The 15,804-nt window shown below is 35.2% G+C and overlaps 1 protein-coding gene and 1 long non-coding RNA gene across 4 annotated transcripts in view; one reads left to right on the top strand and one right to left on the bottom strand.

The window, feature by feature from the left end:
• Window positions 1-15,252, top strand: part of mgl (low-density lipoprotein receptor-related protein megalin) — an 83,779-nt gene extending 68,527 nt beyond the window's left edge. The window contains exons 14-29 of the mRNA XM_089073740.1: window positions 86-734; window positions 877-2,047; window positions 2,127-2,547; window positions 3,836-4,044; window positions 4,166-4,561; window positions 4,676-5,243; window positions 5,686-5,929; window positions 6,042-6,649; window positions 6,728-7,020; window positions 8,041-8,558; window positions 8,646-8,883; window positions 8,960-9,214; window positions 9,293-9,799; window positions 10,095-11,070; window positions 11,140-11,239; window positions 11,362-15,252. Of these exons, the coding sequence (XP_088929866.1) occupies window positions 86-734; window positions 877-2,047; window positions 2,127-2,547; window positions 3,836-4,044; window positions 4,166-4,561; window positions 4,676-5,243; window positions 5,686-5,929; window positions 6,042-6,649; window positions 6,728-7,020; window positions 8,041-8,558; window positions 8,646-8,883; window positions 8,960-9,214; window positions 9,293-9,799; window positions 10,095-11,070; window positions 11,140-11,239; window positions 11,362-11,640 (7,432 nt within the window). The 3' untranslated portion in view covers window positions 11,641-15,252. The remainder of the gene's footprint in view (window positions 1-85; window positions 735-876; window positions 2,048-2,126; window positions 2,548-3,835; window positions 4,045-4,165; window positions 4,562-4,675; window positions 5,244-5,685; window positions 5,930-6,041; window positions 6,650-6,727; window positions 7,021-8,040; window positions 8,559-8,645; window positions 8,884-8,959; window positions 9,215-9,292; window positions 9,800-10,094; window positions 11,071-11,139; window positions 11,240-11,361) is intronic.
• LOC148937301 (uncharacterized) overlaps window positions 1-15,804 on the bottom strand; it is a 181,268-nt gene that overhangs the window by 143,396 nt on the left and 22,068 nt on the right. The gene's annotated exons all lie outside the window — the stretch shown is intronic.

Here is a 15,804-nt window from a genome sequence, read left to right as displayed (position 1 = left end):
AAACTAAGATATATCAATCTTTAAATTTATGATTTCTTTACGAAAGTGGTGTAACAAATGTTAAATTTTGTTTATTATACTTTAGAATACGACCCAACGGTACAGAATTGCAACAAATAGTTAAACAAGGAATCGGTTCCAATGGAATCCGTGGTCTGGCTGTGGATTGGATTGCAGGAAACTTGTACTTTGCCAATGTTTTTCCTCATGACAACTACGTAGAAGTTTGTTGGTTGGATGGTTCCAATCGAAAAGTGCTTGTGAAAACAACAACAGATGCGCCTCGAGAGTTGGCTGTGAATCCTATAAAACGATACTTATATTGGATCGATTATGGACAATATCCTCGAATAGGCAAGGCCTTCCTCGACGGTAGCAATTGGTCTCCTATTGTGACATCCGGTATTAGCACACCACGTGATCTAACGATTGATCTTACAACACACGATGTTTATTGGGTAGATTCAAAATTGGATACTATCCAAAAAGTATCCTACACCGGTGGAAATCGAGAAATCATCCGCAGAAATCTTCCGAATCCAATGGGCGTTGCCATTTTCGGCGGAGACGTCTATTGGGTAGATCGAAATTTGGCCACTGTTTTTAAGGCGAGCAAACTAAAAGGCAATACTAGCCTTCCTATTCCCGTAAGAACAAATCTTCAAAAGCTTAGGGACATCGCTATCTTTGATCAAAACAGTCAGCCACCGGATCCCACAAATCCTTGTTCGCAGGTAAATCGAGACATTTAACTTTTTATTTAAAAATGTAGAACTTTTTTGCGAAAGAAGCTTAAAACTTATTTTAAAAAATAATTAAGAAAAATAATATCAAAAATAAATAAAACAAGAAAAAAAATGGTTTTTATTTCTTTAGGTGACAAATGGTGGATGCTCTCAATTGTGCTTTGCTTATCCGAAAGATAATCCTAAATCATTTACCTGCGATTGTGCAATGGGTAAACTCTCTTCCGATAGTCGTACTTGCGAAAATGTTGAAGAATATTTGATATTTGCCACACGAACTGAGATTCGTGCCATTAATATAGATCCACGTAATACTAATGTACCCTTCGCACCTGTTGGAAATCTAACGAATGTGGTCGGAGTAGATTTTGATTATCAAGATAAGAAACTGTTGTTCACTCAGATTCGCCCATGGGCGAAAATTGCATGGACACCATCAGATCGACCATCTTCTTCCGATTTGCACACGTTAATTAGTAAAGGGATTAATCCCGAAGGTATTTCGTATGACTGGACTCAGAAGAAGGTATACTGGACAGATTCATCTAATAACAGCATCTACGCAATGGATATTGATGGGTCTAATTTGGTGATGATTGCACGTGTGGATCGTCCACGCGCTATCGTCGTTGATCCCTGCAACGGCTCGCTTTACTTCACGGATTGGGGTCGTTTCGGGACATCCGGGAAAATCTTTAAAACCACTATGGCGGGATCTCTAAAACGCGCTATTATCGACAAAGACCTTTCGCAACCCAGTGGTTTGGCAATTGATTACGAAGATCGGATGTTGTATTGGACTGATGCTGTGCGCGAAAAAATCGAACGGTCTGATCTTGAGGGGAAGAATAGGGAAGTTTTGGTTAGCGCTACTATTTATCCCTTCGCTATCACTGTCTTCAGGGAGCATATTTATTGGACAGATCTTCAACTTCGTGGAGTTTATCGAGCGGAGAAATACACTGGAGCTGACAAGATCGAATTGGTGAAACGATTGGAGGACTCACCTCGAGATCTTCATATCTTTTCTGCGGCCAGACAGCAATGTTCTGTTAATCCTTGCAACATTAATAATGGCGGTTGTGACCAATCTTGCCATCCAAGCCACAATGGATCCGCGGAGTGCAAATGCGATGATAACAGCAGGCTGGTAAACGAAGACAGAATGTGCGTACCAAAAAATGTCACTTGTGACGCAAACAAATTTGCCTGTAGAAATGGCAGATGCATCTCTAGAATGTGGGCGTGCGACGGTGATGATGATTGCGGCGACGGGTCTGACGAAGACACAAGTTATTGCTGTGAGTGTCACAAAGCTTAGAATAAATAAATTCAAAGAATATTCTTACATAGATGTTTATGTGAATCTTCGTGTTTCAGCTTATCATTCGTGCAGTCCGAATGAATTCCGTTGCAACAATGGTCGGTGTATCTTTAAAACATGGAAGTGCGACCACGAGAACGACTGTCGAGACGGTAGCGATGAGGAAGGCTGCATATATCCGCCCTGTGCATCAGGAGAATTTACTTGCGCTAACTTCCGTTGCATTCCGCAATCTCAGGTGTGCAATGGCATTAATGACTGCAAAGACAATGTCACTTCCGACGAAACGCATGAACGATGCCCTCGCAATACTACATGTCCATTGAATCATCTCAAATGTGAAAAAACAAACATTTGTGTGGAGCCTTATTGGCTTTGCGACGGCGACAACGATTGTGGTGATAATAGTGATGAGAATCCTGTTCATTGCGCTCAAAGAACTTGCCCTCAGAATAGTTTCCGATGTCCCAATCATAGGTAAAACACTGTATTTGATGAATAATTTTAATATAGTTGAATGCGTTGTCAAAATTATTTTAAAAGTTATAGTACATTAGTATATTTTGTACACGAAAAAAAAAAACGATTTTGTTGAAGTATAAAAATTTGGCCAGATCTGAAAATAATTTGATTTGATTATCAACATAATTAAGACTTTTACATTAGTTGCTAGAACATAAAAAAAAATTTTGTAATATTATCATCATGCTTAAATGTCCTGTATACCCAGTCAGCAAAATGTTAGCAGAAGATCGGCAACAAATCAGAAAATGTTAGCAGATTGATCTCATCTGAAATCGCATTCTTCTTTTGCTCTGTTAACAGAAACTGTTGACATTTTATTCCAATAGACTGTCAGTAGAAATCGAGCAGATCCTGCTGACAGACTGGCAATATAAATCGAGCAGGCTCTGTTCTTTTATAATCATTTAATTGTAACATTGAAAAATAATGTTTTTATCTTTTTATTTCTTATTTTAAAAGAATAAAATTTGTAACTGTTTTTTATTAATAAAAAAATTAATAATTTTACAATACAAGTAAATTATGAAATTCTTTTTAAAATTATATATTATGTACGTTGATTTTTATATGTACCAATAATTATTTTCCTACTATACTTATTAATTTCTTTGCTACACAACAATTATGTGTTGCACTACATGCATATATAAAAAATAGGTAAATAATAGCATACATAAAAGATTCGTAAATAATAATTTATTTGAATTTACAACAGTTATAGCAATTTTGATTATATAGAGAACCTGATAAATTTAATATGCGAGAAATTAATGTAATCTAGCGATAAGTTTGCAATTATATATTGTATTTAGTGATTGTGCAGAAACTGCTCGGTTTTCGGTTTCAATCTATTATAAAATTGCGTTACACAGATTCTGTTTGATTTCTGTCGCTAATCTGCCGGCAGGTCAGCAGGCTCTGCTTAATTTCTGCTGCCAATCTGCTGGCAAGCAATATAACAGATTCTACATTTCTGGCAGCAATTCGCCGATATTACAGAATCTATGTGAAATCTGTTGCCTTTCTAGCATCAGAAATTTTTAGCAGAATCTGTCTCTTCAAGTCTCTGCGCATAATCTGTTTCTTTAAGTTTGGCTGTTGAAATAATTATCTTCATGGCCCAACAAAATTATTTATTTGTATTTGGTTAAATGTTTAGATTTTTATAAAATTGTTTCTTTTTATGTAATCTTTCTATTATACAGAAAATATTTTTTAAATGCATGCGTGTATTGTTCAGATGTATTCCAGCCACTTGGTATTGCGATGGAGACGATGACTGTCTAGATGGAAGCGACGAGCCTCCTGGTTATTGTCAATCTGAAGGTCGAACATGCTTCGGCGATTTGTTCACATGTGATAATGGTAACTGCATTCCTAGAATCTACATCTGTGATGGGGACAATGATTGCCTGGATAATTCTGATGAAGATGAACGTCATCAATGCAGTAAGTTTTAATCATGCGTTCATCGTCATTTATTTGAATCTTCGACACTTGCAATATTCCAATTCTATGTTACAATGCAAATCTATGTTGTATTTCATGTAGTTAATTGATTTCGATATAGATGACAGGAAATGTGACGAAGAAACGGAGTTTACTTGTACCGCGAATAAAATATGGAATCGTGCTCAATGCATTCCGAAGAAGTGGCTATGCGACGGAGATCCGGACTGCGTCGATGGAGCCGATGAAAATGTAACTCTGCATCACTGTCCAGAGCCAACTCCTTGCGCCGACAATCAATTTACATGTAACAATGGACGGTGTCTGAACCGCAGCTGGTTATGCGACCACGATAATGATTGCGGCGACGGTAGCGACGAGGGCAAGTTTTGTAATTCTCAGTATAAACCTTGTAACAGCCAAGAATTTACTTGTCAAAATTCTAAATGTATACGCAAACAATTCCGCTGTGATGGGCAAGACGATTGCGGCGATCATTCGGACGAAGTAGGATGTCGTAAGTAATATAAGTTCAAATTTTTAAGTAAATCCATGCATTTTAAACATAATTTTTATTCCTGGTGTGAAGTATTATTGCAATTAACAAAAACATTCTGTTTAATCTCTTTAGCATCTAAAGGGAAAAACACGACATGTCCGAATCCAAAGGACTTTATGTGTGCGAACGGCAACTGTATTGATTCGCAGTTGGTGTGCAACAAGGAGCCTGATTGCGCTGACGAGAGCGACGAGCCGTTGCACTGTAACGTGGATGAGTGCGCCCGTGTCGAGTTGAATCAATGCGGACACAAATGTGTGGACACACCGACCAGCTTCTATTGCGAGTGCAACCCTGGCTATAAACTGCTGGCCGATGGCAAGGCCTGTGACGATATTGATGAGTGCATCGAGACGCCTCAAGTGTGCAGCCAACAATGTGAAAACACACCTGGCGGCTACTATTGCAAGTGTAACGAACATTGGTACGAGAGAGAGGCTGACGAACATACGTGCAAGCGAAGAGACAATATTCAACCATGGATTATATTTACGAATAAGTATTACGTTAGAAATATGTCGACCGACGCATCCAATTATAGCTTGATGCATCAGGATCTGATTAACGTTGTTGCACTTGATGCGGATTACGGCCAACAGATGTTATATTTTTGCGATGTTACCGCGAAAACAATATACAGGTACCGCAATAATAAATATATACGGAAAGAATGGTTTTGCTGAAGTATTTGAAGATCTGGCTAGATTTGAAAATATTTTTATTAAACCATCAAAATAATTATTATAAAAAGTATTATAAAACATATAAATTAATTATTAGAATATGAAAAATTTTTATTATCAGTATTATTATCATATTTAGATCTTATACAGATAATTTTAATGAAATAAATTAAAAATAAAATAAATAAAAATATTTAAAAGTAAAAAAATTAAATAAACTAATAAAACTATTTTTAAATTTATATTTGGCCAAATATTTTAAAATAGTTTAAAATCACTCTTTCATTATACATACTGCATATATATAGTATATATTCATTTTGATGTTTAATGATTACACGAAAACGGATATTTTTCTTGCTAACGAGATTATTTTATTTAAATGTTTTTGTTATTTAGAGCACCAGTGAATGGTGGCGAGAGAGAACCTATCATCCGTCACGACAGTTTGGGTCTCGAAGGAATCGCTATCGATTGGATTGGTCGGAAATTGTATTGGTTAGATCGTCACGCGAAGCATTTGGACGTTGCCGAACTTGATGGCACAAACCGAAAAACTTTGCAGAATGGAATAGCGGATCCGCGTGCAATCGCGGTTCATCCCGGTACCGGATATCTATATTTTACATCTTGGCATCTTCAGGTAGATTTTATATTATTTTATAATTAATAATAAGTGTCATAGTTCTTTCGTATAATTGTACTGTAAATACAATTACAAAACAATAATCGTCGAATCACGATCTGAATTTCAGGCGTACATCGGTAAAATAGGCATGGATGGCAGTAATTTCACTCGAATTTTGACGTGGGAAGACGATATCGCCTGGCCGAACGCTCTGACGATCGATTATTTTACTGATCGTATCTTCTGGGCTGATGCTCATCTAGATTATATCGCCTTTGCCGATCTCGAAGGTCACAATCGTCGGATTGTTTTATCTGGTGCTTCAGTCCCGCACGTGTTTGCCATCACTGTGTTCGACGATTTCATTTATTGGACCGATTGGAATCTAAAAGCGATTAGCAGGGCGGAAAAGTTCTCCGGTGCTCGCCTACAAGTGCTTCGCAATACCACCCATCGACCCTATGACATCCACGCATATCATCCTCTTCGGCAGTTGCCTTATAACAATCCCTGTGCGGAGAACAATGGCGGTTGTTCACATCTCTGTCTAATCGCACCGCCTGCTAGTTCATATTTGCTCGAGGGATACGGCCAGCCTGGAGTCACCTCTTATAAATGCAAATGCCCAAATCAGTTCATTCTGGACAAAGATGGTAAAACGTGTATAGCAAACTGCACTACAGGTCAGCATCGTTGTGGACCACCTGACGAAAAATGCATTCCCTGGTATTGGAGGTAAGATGTTCATATTAAGTCGCATTTCCTTTTGCCGAGCATTTAATAGAAAAATGACAATAAGAATTGCACGCGTAGGTGCGATGGAGAAAAAGATTGTAAAGATGGTTCTGATGAGTCATCAAGCTGTCCAACGAGGATTTGTCGGCCAAGCATGTTTCAATGCGCGAATGGTAATTGTACGCTGAGCGTTACAATTTGCGACGGAGCCGACGATTGTGGTGACAAAAGCGACGAAGCTAAATGCGCACTCGAGTGCGGGGAACTCGAGTTCAAGTGTAAATCCAATGGTCGTTGCATACATGATTCCTGGAAATGCGATGGAGATGCTGATTGTAAAGATGGCAGCGATGAAGATCCTTCTATTTGTCGTAAATATTTTTATTTAATATTTTTTATCCACATTTGTTAGTTTATTTATCACAATGACATAATTCAAGGATTATCATTTTTGAGCGTTATTTTCAAGAAAAAAAGAACAAGTTTTTAGAGTTTTTATTATTAATAAAACGGTGTAACAATGATATAACTTTTAAAGTTTTTAATTGAAAAAAGAATTTTGTATCAAGAATTTTGTGTCAAAAGTCATAAAGGATTGCTTTTAAGCTTTTTATAGTAAATAAGAATTCACTGAATAAAGAACTAATAATACTTTTTTTCTATAATCGGTTATATGAAAATTTAACATTTAAAAGTGATGTTAACAAACTTAAAACAAATTAACAAATAAAGGGTATCTTTGTAATTTTATGATTTATACAAAATGTAAATTATAGGAAGTCACACACACACACACACACACACACACACACACACACACACACACACACACACACACACACATACACGCGCGCGCGCGCGCTCACTCACGTCTTCCTTTTTATAATCGTTTCTTGTTGATCGGTTACAGTAGCTTGAACTTTTGGAATATTATCAAAAATCTTTAGTCTTTCACTTATAATAAATTTCAATTATAAATTTATATTAATTTCAATTATTGGCAATGAAAGCTGGTGTTTCATCTATAATTCCGAAATGAAATGACAAAGTATTCATTGTCTGTGGGTTAACGAGAAATTAGCATGATTATGTTAGCATGAAAAAAATTGCAATTCGCAATTGCAATTTTTTTTATATTTTAAAAATTCAAGCCGCGTGACTGATTAGCAGAAGACGATTACGAAAGAGGAGTACTCAATTGCGAAGATTAACGAGAGCAGAGTGCTGTATTGATTATAAAGAACTCTATTTTGAATAAAAGATGTTCGAAATATTTTTTTCATTTTATTGTTGTTTATTTTATTGTTCTTTATTATTTTCAATTTTATCTCGAAATTTACAGATTGCGATGTACTTTTGCGATGATTTATATAATCTGTTTTACGTTTTAGACAATCGTACCTGCGATCCAAGCACCGAATTTAGTTGTAAAAATGGCAAGTGCATTCCGAAGTTATGGATGTGCGACTCTGATAATGACTGCGGTGATGATAGTGACGAGCCAGCGTATATGTGTCGCCAAAGAAATTGTACGACCGGATGGCAAAGATGTCCAGGACATGCGAATTATCGATGCATACCAAAATGGCTGTTTTGCGACGGCAAGGATGATTGCCGTGACGGTTCCGACGAACGTCCGGAAAATTGTCCGAAGTGTGATCTCAACATGGACTTTAAGTGTAACAATAATCGATGTGTACCGAAACAGTGGCTTTGCGATTTTGCTGATGATTGTGGAGATGGCAGCGACGAGGCTGGCACGATGTGTAAGGACAAGTATCGTCAATGTTCCGAGTCTGAATTCAAATGCAGAAACGGCAAATGTATCGCATCCAGATGGAGATGCGACAACGAGGACGATTGTGGCGACAACAGCGACGAGAAGCAATGCCATCAATGGACATGCAAAGTATTTAAACGCATTAATTGATTTGTAATATTATTATAATTATATATTTTAAATATAATTTGCATAAAATATATATATTTGTTGCAGAACGAAAGTTTCCAATGTGCTAGCGGACATTGCATCGCGTCGTATCTTCGTTGTGACGGTGCGCGAGACTGCCGTGATATGAGCGACGAGATCAATTGCCCACCGAGATATCCTGGAGGAAAATATTGTCCGCAATCACGATTCCAATGTAATAATAACCTTTGCGTTTCGTTGAATGACATCTGTGATGGTACCGACGACTGTGGTGACAATTCCGACGAGAGTCCCACTATGTGTGGTAAACTTCATTACCAATTCGAGTCTTTTGTGTAACGAAAATAACGTGGTAATGTTACTGTGTATGTTCTTTGTAGCAAACTTTCAGTGTGATACACACAGACGATTCCAGTGCGCCAATCACAAGTGTATTGCTAGGTATCAATTATGCGACGGGATCGACAATTGTGGCGATGGTTCTGACGAGAATAATATGACAATGTGTGTGAAGCAGACTCGTTCATGTGATCCGATTTCAGAATATACCTGTGCGAACAAGAAATGCATCGATCGTTTGAAACTTTGTGATCTCGCGGATGATTGCGAGGATTTGTCAGATGAATTGGGATGCCGTGAGTTTTATTACTATCATATGTCCTTTCATTATGTCCCATGATTAGAATCATCAGACATTGTGTTACCTTTTTCAGATCACAGTCATCATTGTTCAGATAATGACCGTGGCGGTTGTGCGCACGAGTGTCATAATCTCATTGATGGCGGTTATATTTGCGGCTGCTATCCCGGTTACATAATCTCGCAGGATAATCGGAAGCACTGTATAGACATCGACGAGTGTCAAACGGGTCAGCATCAATGCTCTCACATCTGCACGAACTTAAACGGCACATACGCCTGCTCCTGCCGCCAAGGTTTCCAATTATCAGATAGACACAGTGGTGTCTGTCGAACTAAAGATGATAATATTGTTCTGCTATTTGCTAACGGACCTGAACTCAGAGCTTATGATCTGCGCACGAGAGAAGAAATGGACGTCATAGATAATGAGAAGAGGATACAAGCCATTGATTTCGATCCTAGATCGGAATATATTTTCTGGATTGACTCGTATGATAATACTATCAAACGGTCCTATATGATAAACGCTAAAAAAGGCGAAGCAAAGATTGGACATGCGCAAGATCTCAATATGAGAAGTACATATACCTTTCAATTTTGTAATCTATTAATTATATTTCATTGAAATGATGTTTTTAGTTTTGCACAAATTTTAATCCTTCAGGTTTTAGTTAAAATTTTGATTCTTTCAATATAATCAACCACTGTTTTTGTAAATCTTTGAAACTTTAAAATTTTTAAATTTTTGCATTACGAGTGCAAAACAACTTTTAAATTTTAATATTTTTTACAATTTTTTACAATTATAGTTGTCTTTTATTTAAAAGATAGATAACATGACGTATTTTTTACTAATAATATCAATTTTTATAGCTGACTCTAGGCCAACAAGTTTAGCAATAGATTGGATATCTGGCAATTTATATTGGAGCGAAATTGATCAATCAGGAATTACTCCTCGTGGTCAAATTGTCGTGTCCAAATCGGATGGTAGATATCGGCGTAGTATTATTACATCAAATCTCGAACAACCAACAGCAGTGGTCGTTGATCCTGAACGAGGAGAGGTTATATGGGCTGACTCGGGTAATCAACCAAAGATTGAGATAGCCTGGATGGATGGTGCTAGACGTAAATCACTTGTGACAGAACGAATTGCTAGTCCTTCGTCGCTTACTATTGATTATGCTATGGAGCATACGCTTTATTGGTCCGACAGCAAATTGGACACTATTGAGGCTATTAATTTGGTTGGTACCAACAGAAGAATAGTTTTGAAGGGCAGACCACTTAGAAATCCAATAGCATTGGATGTTTTCGAGAACAACCTTTATTGGACTACTAAACAAACAGGTGAACTTATTCGACAAGATAAATTTGGCAGAGGAGTCCCGCAAACTATCATTAAGAATCTTCCTAGTCCTGGAGGTATCAGAGTCTATCATCAGCTGAGATACAATACCAGCCTCAGAGATCCATGCCATAACGATCAATGTACTCATCTGTGCGTAACAATTCCTGGCGGCCACCGTTGTCTTTGCTCAGATAGCGTTGGCCCTCTTCAACGTCTGATGAGAGATGATAATGAGAGACATTGCGATGCTACTAACGAAAGGCCTCTACCGGCGCCCAGAATATGTCGTTGCCAGAACGGCGGACGATGTCAAGAATTAGATGATAAGCTGGCATGCAATTGTCACGAAGGATTCCGCGGTGAATTCTGTGAAACGGCGGCAGTTGCCGCTCGAGCGAATGGATCTACCGCAGCTATAGTTATTCCTATAGTCATATGTTTGTTGGTGTTGTTCTGTGCTGCCGCGATTTTCATGGTTCTCAAAAAGCGACCATTGTAAGTATAACTTTCAAATGTTACAATAATTTTTTTCTTTATAAAACTGTTATTTATCATTGTTTATAGTGGCAAGCCTGGTGGCCTTGGCAGTCTCACAGGTGCTCAAAGCGTTTCCTTCCGACAAGGCAGCAATGTAGAGTTTGGTGCAGAAGCTCATGAAAGGATGGTAAGTTGCTTGCATTGAACATATCATTTTAAATTAATGGATCATGTATAAGTGTAATATATTGATAAAGTTTACTTATATCTATGCTTGTTCTAATTATTATCATATTGTCATAACTACAGGAACCTCTTGACGTGGAATACAACTTGAACGATGTTACTGTTAATAAGAATCGAGACTTCAGCAATCCCATGTACGACGCGGTAAATATGGAGAGCGGCGCTACAAACGGCACTGGCGCCGGTAATATGTACGAGGTACCGGCGGAAATGAAACCTTCTAGTATACAACACAAAGAACCCCCGCAACTGCATCTAAAAAGGAGAGAACTAGATCCTACACCCATTGATTCAGGAAAGGATACCCAACAACTGGTCGAGGAGGACAAGTCCGAGTGCTAGGGTTATAATCTCTCTCTATTTAAGAATTCCTTCAAATCTGTTGTGTTTCGAACTTGAAATGCAGGATGGAAATATTTTATGAGTTTGCGAAGAATACATAGGGACATAAACGTAAATTAGTTTACTACTTCTACGTAAACAGTGCGAATTATTTTCGTAACTGGTCGGTATTTATTAAGCTATTCGTATGAGATGTTTTTAACAGATGATGATTAATTTAAGTCTCTATCTAGTGATCCACAAATATGAGAATATTGGGATTTCTTTCTGAAAGAATAGAAGAATCAGGCAAGAAGAGATTTCTGAAAAGGAAAGAATATTATAAATAGTTATGGAGAGAAAAAAAAGAATCTTAGATGCATGAGTTCATAACAGAATTTCGACGATAAAATCTTCAAATAATTGGGTGTTTGAATTCAGAAATCTTTATGTTTTATATTATGTTTTATATTTTTTCTCGATTTTTAATAAGGATTTTAAATAAAGAGATATTTTTAAATATTTTTAACATAAGCAATTTCCTTCTCTGACAGTTATAAATTTAAAACTTTGTATATCCTTGCATCTAAGAAACTCAATGTATTTAGATTTTTAACTTGCCAAATCCTCAGATTTATGAAAATTTCTAATCATAGATTCTCATAAATCTTCAGATTCTTTGAACCAGGAATTGTGAATTGGCTTTAGAATCTTGAAATTTTGGAAATTGCGAAATGATTGTCAGACAACAAAACAATCATCAGATGAATCGATAACATCGATTTCACGGAGAGGATAGGGCGTAAGCGAATTGCAATAGGCACGATTGTGTCACTTTTTATTAGATGTGTGATTTATAAATCTTGTAAATATAATTACTAACAAAGTATAACATTCATGTTATCTATGTACCATAAAAAGCGCAACACATTCCATTCTTTTGCAAGATTGCTGCTTAAAATGTAGCGACATTACGCAGGACATTTTCAATAAGTAGAATATGTATGTATATGTGTATATGTGTATGTACGTATGTGCGCATAGTGCTCAAATTAGTGTATGAAACAAATCTTTAAAATATTTATCATATGATACATTACGTTTTCAATATTTTACAATCTGTTGTAAAATATAGGCAAATGAAATGGCAAAATTATATGAAAAAATCTTATGAAAAAGATTTATCTTTATTTTATTTAAAAAACTGAAATACAAATGTTTATGAGTTGGATAACTTCTTGAAAACTTGATAATTTAATAATTTAAGCATGTCTCGTTTGTTTCCATTGTACAGTTTGAGCATTTAGTGTACGTACAAAATTTATTATTCTCAACTGTAATACAGTGGGATCAAATTTGACTTCAATCTATAAAAATTCAAAAGTTCTCTTTCCTTCAATTTAATATATCCATTATCCGCTTTTTCTTTATGTATTATAAAACAAAGAAAGATGATAAAATTTAATATTAATAATCACTCTAATAATCACAAGATTTGAATTAAAGTTTGATGGAGTTTTCTTGGGGTTGAAAATGATCCTACTATGTACAGTCGCGAGATTGAGTTATATTAATTGACTGTTAAGGGGGGATTCTGGTCTAGAAGCTTGATTTTTAGGCTATCTTCATGAATTTTTTCTGAAAAATTCGTAAGGTCTATTCAAATCAGGGTTTCTGCTACATATTAGTATACATTTCAAGTATCTTTCAAAATTTTTTTATTGTAATATTCCAAGAAATAAGCCTGTATAATAGCCTGTATAATTATATTATAAGAATCTCTTTGGTTTTTTTGTTTCGGATGAGTCGCAATCATGCAGCGCCTTATTTTTTTCACGGTCTCACAAAAACTATTATACAGGGCTTATTTCTTGGATTACAATAAAAAAATTCTGAAAGATACTTGAAATGTGTACTAATATGTAACAGAAACCCTAATTTGAATGAGACCTTATAAATTTTTCAGAAAAAATTCATCAAGATAGCCTAAAAATCAAGCTTCTAGACCAGAATCCTCCCTTAATGCACGTACGTCCTAAACATTCTAAAAGCTGTATTCTTAGCGGAGTATTCTTATAAGGCGTGTCGTTATATAGTTTTTTATGTTGAAAAAAGTGACGTTTTCCTTGTTACGGTGAATAGAAGTTCGCAAGCTTGAAGATAAATATTTTACATGTAAATTACATTAGAATACAAAAGAATATATTTTTTAATATTTTGAACCAGATGAAGTGCTTCTATAAATTTTTGGATATTGAATATGATGTTTGATAATGATTTGTAATATGTAAAAAATGTTTGTGACATTTGAAGATTTTTTATAAATTAATAATTTAATTTAAAAAATTCTGATCAGAACCATACATATTGTTTAAATAAAATGTATCTTCTTTATTTCGATTTTACGTTTTAGTGAATGAAAAATGTTCATGTTATGAAGAATTTTGCAAAAGAGCAGGAATAGCCAACTTGGCAGTAGGCGTGCCACTAATGACACGCAAAGACACACAATTAGTGACGCGACTGAAGAACCACGCGTTGTTAAAGGATGCGTTCTATCTCTTGCATGATACGTATAGCGCATCATTTATCTTTGTTTAATATGCAGTGAATAACAAGGGATGCTTTCCATTTAGTGACACAAATCGACACAAGTATCGTTCTATCTTTCTTGATTTTCAATGATTAACAAGGACAAAATGATACTTGTGTCGACTTGTGTCACTAAATGGAAAGCACCCAAGGATAACTGATATATCATGCACATCATCCAAAAAATGCACTAAAAAAAAAATTAAAAAAACAAAAATGATAACTTTGTTAAACAAAAGAAATCTTTCCTCTTTCAATATAAAGAGGAAAGTATAAATAAGATTATGACTTTTTTTTTTCCTTTTACTTATTTTGCCTTATTCCTTTTGCCTTATTCTGGCAAATACATCAAAAATGATGATACACCAAAAATTCCAATCTATAATGGCATGATTAGATAAAAAGGTAGGTATCTCTGATATAAAGTTTTGCTAAGAATAATAGACTTTTAAAATTCTTCATAATATGATTAAAAAGTAAGATGTCAAAATAAAAAAAATAAATTTTATAGAAGATGAATATATTTATATGACTTTTGATCAGAATTTCAAGATATCGTTAATCTTCTTTATAAATTTTTAAATATTACAAAAAGCAATTATTTTGGAAATGTGCTAGAAAATTTGTTTTGCAATTTCAAAAAATTTATAGAAAACATTTAAATATTTCGAAATAATTCTTTGTTGTAAATTAAATGTTATTAGATGTTATTTTTGCGAATATTACTATGGTAGAAAGAAACATTTCTTGATGAACACACATTCGGAATATATAACATATTTTTTCGGTCGATGTGTTGTATACAGGACGTGATTCAGAACGATTACGTGGGCACTCGATGCAATCAGCTGATCGCTAGACGTGAGTATTGATGAATACATGAAACACATGCATGCATGCTTATTTCACACACACACACATACACACGCGCGCGCGCGCAACGGACAAACGGTTGTTCTGAATCATCCTGTATTTCTTTAGATTATATGAGATATTTCTACTATGCAAAAAATGGCTGAATTAAAAGGAATCGAGAATTTATTTTGTGAGATCAACTTCCTAAGCTTCGAAATTGAGATTTATTTCAACAGTTGCATATACCTTCCTATTCTTCTATCATTCCTGACGCCTAAGCATTCTGTTTTGCATTTTCTAAAGATTTTGTCTTTTCCATAAAAATGGCGAATAATAGATAAAGTCAAAGAAAACCTTTACATTTATATTAATCTACATCAAGGTACTAATTTTTTACAAATTCTTAATGATTTATAAAATAAAATAATAAAAATTATTAGTCTTATAAAAAATATCAAAAAGATATTGAGAGAATTTAAATTACATGCTAGTATTAATTATTTTAAACTCAATGCTCAGCGAGATATTCAATATAGAACGAATGTCCGTTCATTCCTTTTAATATATATATTTTTTGCATGATCAGTGAATGTAACTTTTTTTCTGCGCAATATAATATCTTTTGTATCCTGATAATTTATCCAATAATTAAATTTTCAAGTCTTACGAAAAAATTAGATATATTAAATTTGGTCCATGGAAATCTTCAAATTTTTTGTAACATTGTAATTTTGAAAT

The sequence above is a fragment of the Pogonomyrmex barbatus genome, unplaced genomic scaffold (genome assembly GCF_055798465.1).
Source record: "Pogonomyrmex barbatus isolate J1 unplaced genomic scaffold, ASM5579846v1 scaffold15, whole genome shotgun sequence".
NCBI classification, from domain to species: domain Eukaryota; kingdom Metazoa; phylum Arthropoda; class Insecta; order Hymenoptera; family Formicidae; genus Pogonomyrmex; species Pogonomyrmex barbatus.
The sequence above is the reverse complement of the archived record's forward strand: the minus strand, read 5'-3'. Positions and strand labels throughout refer to the sequence as shown.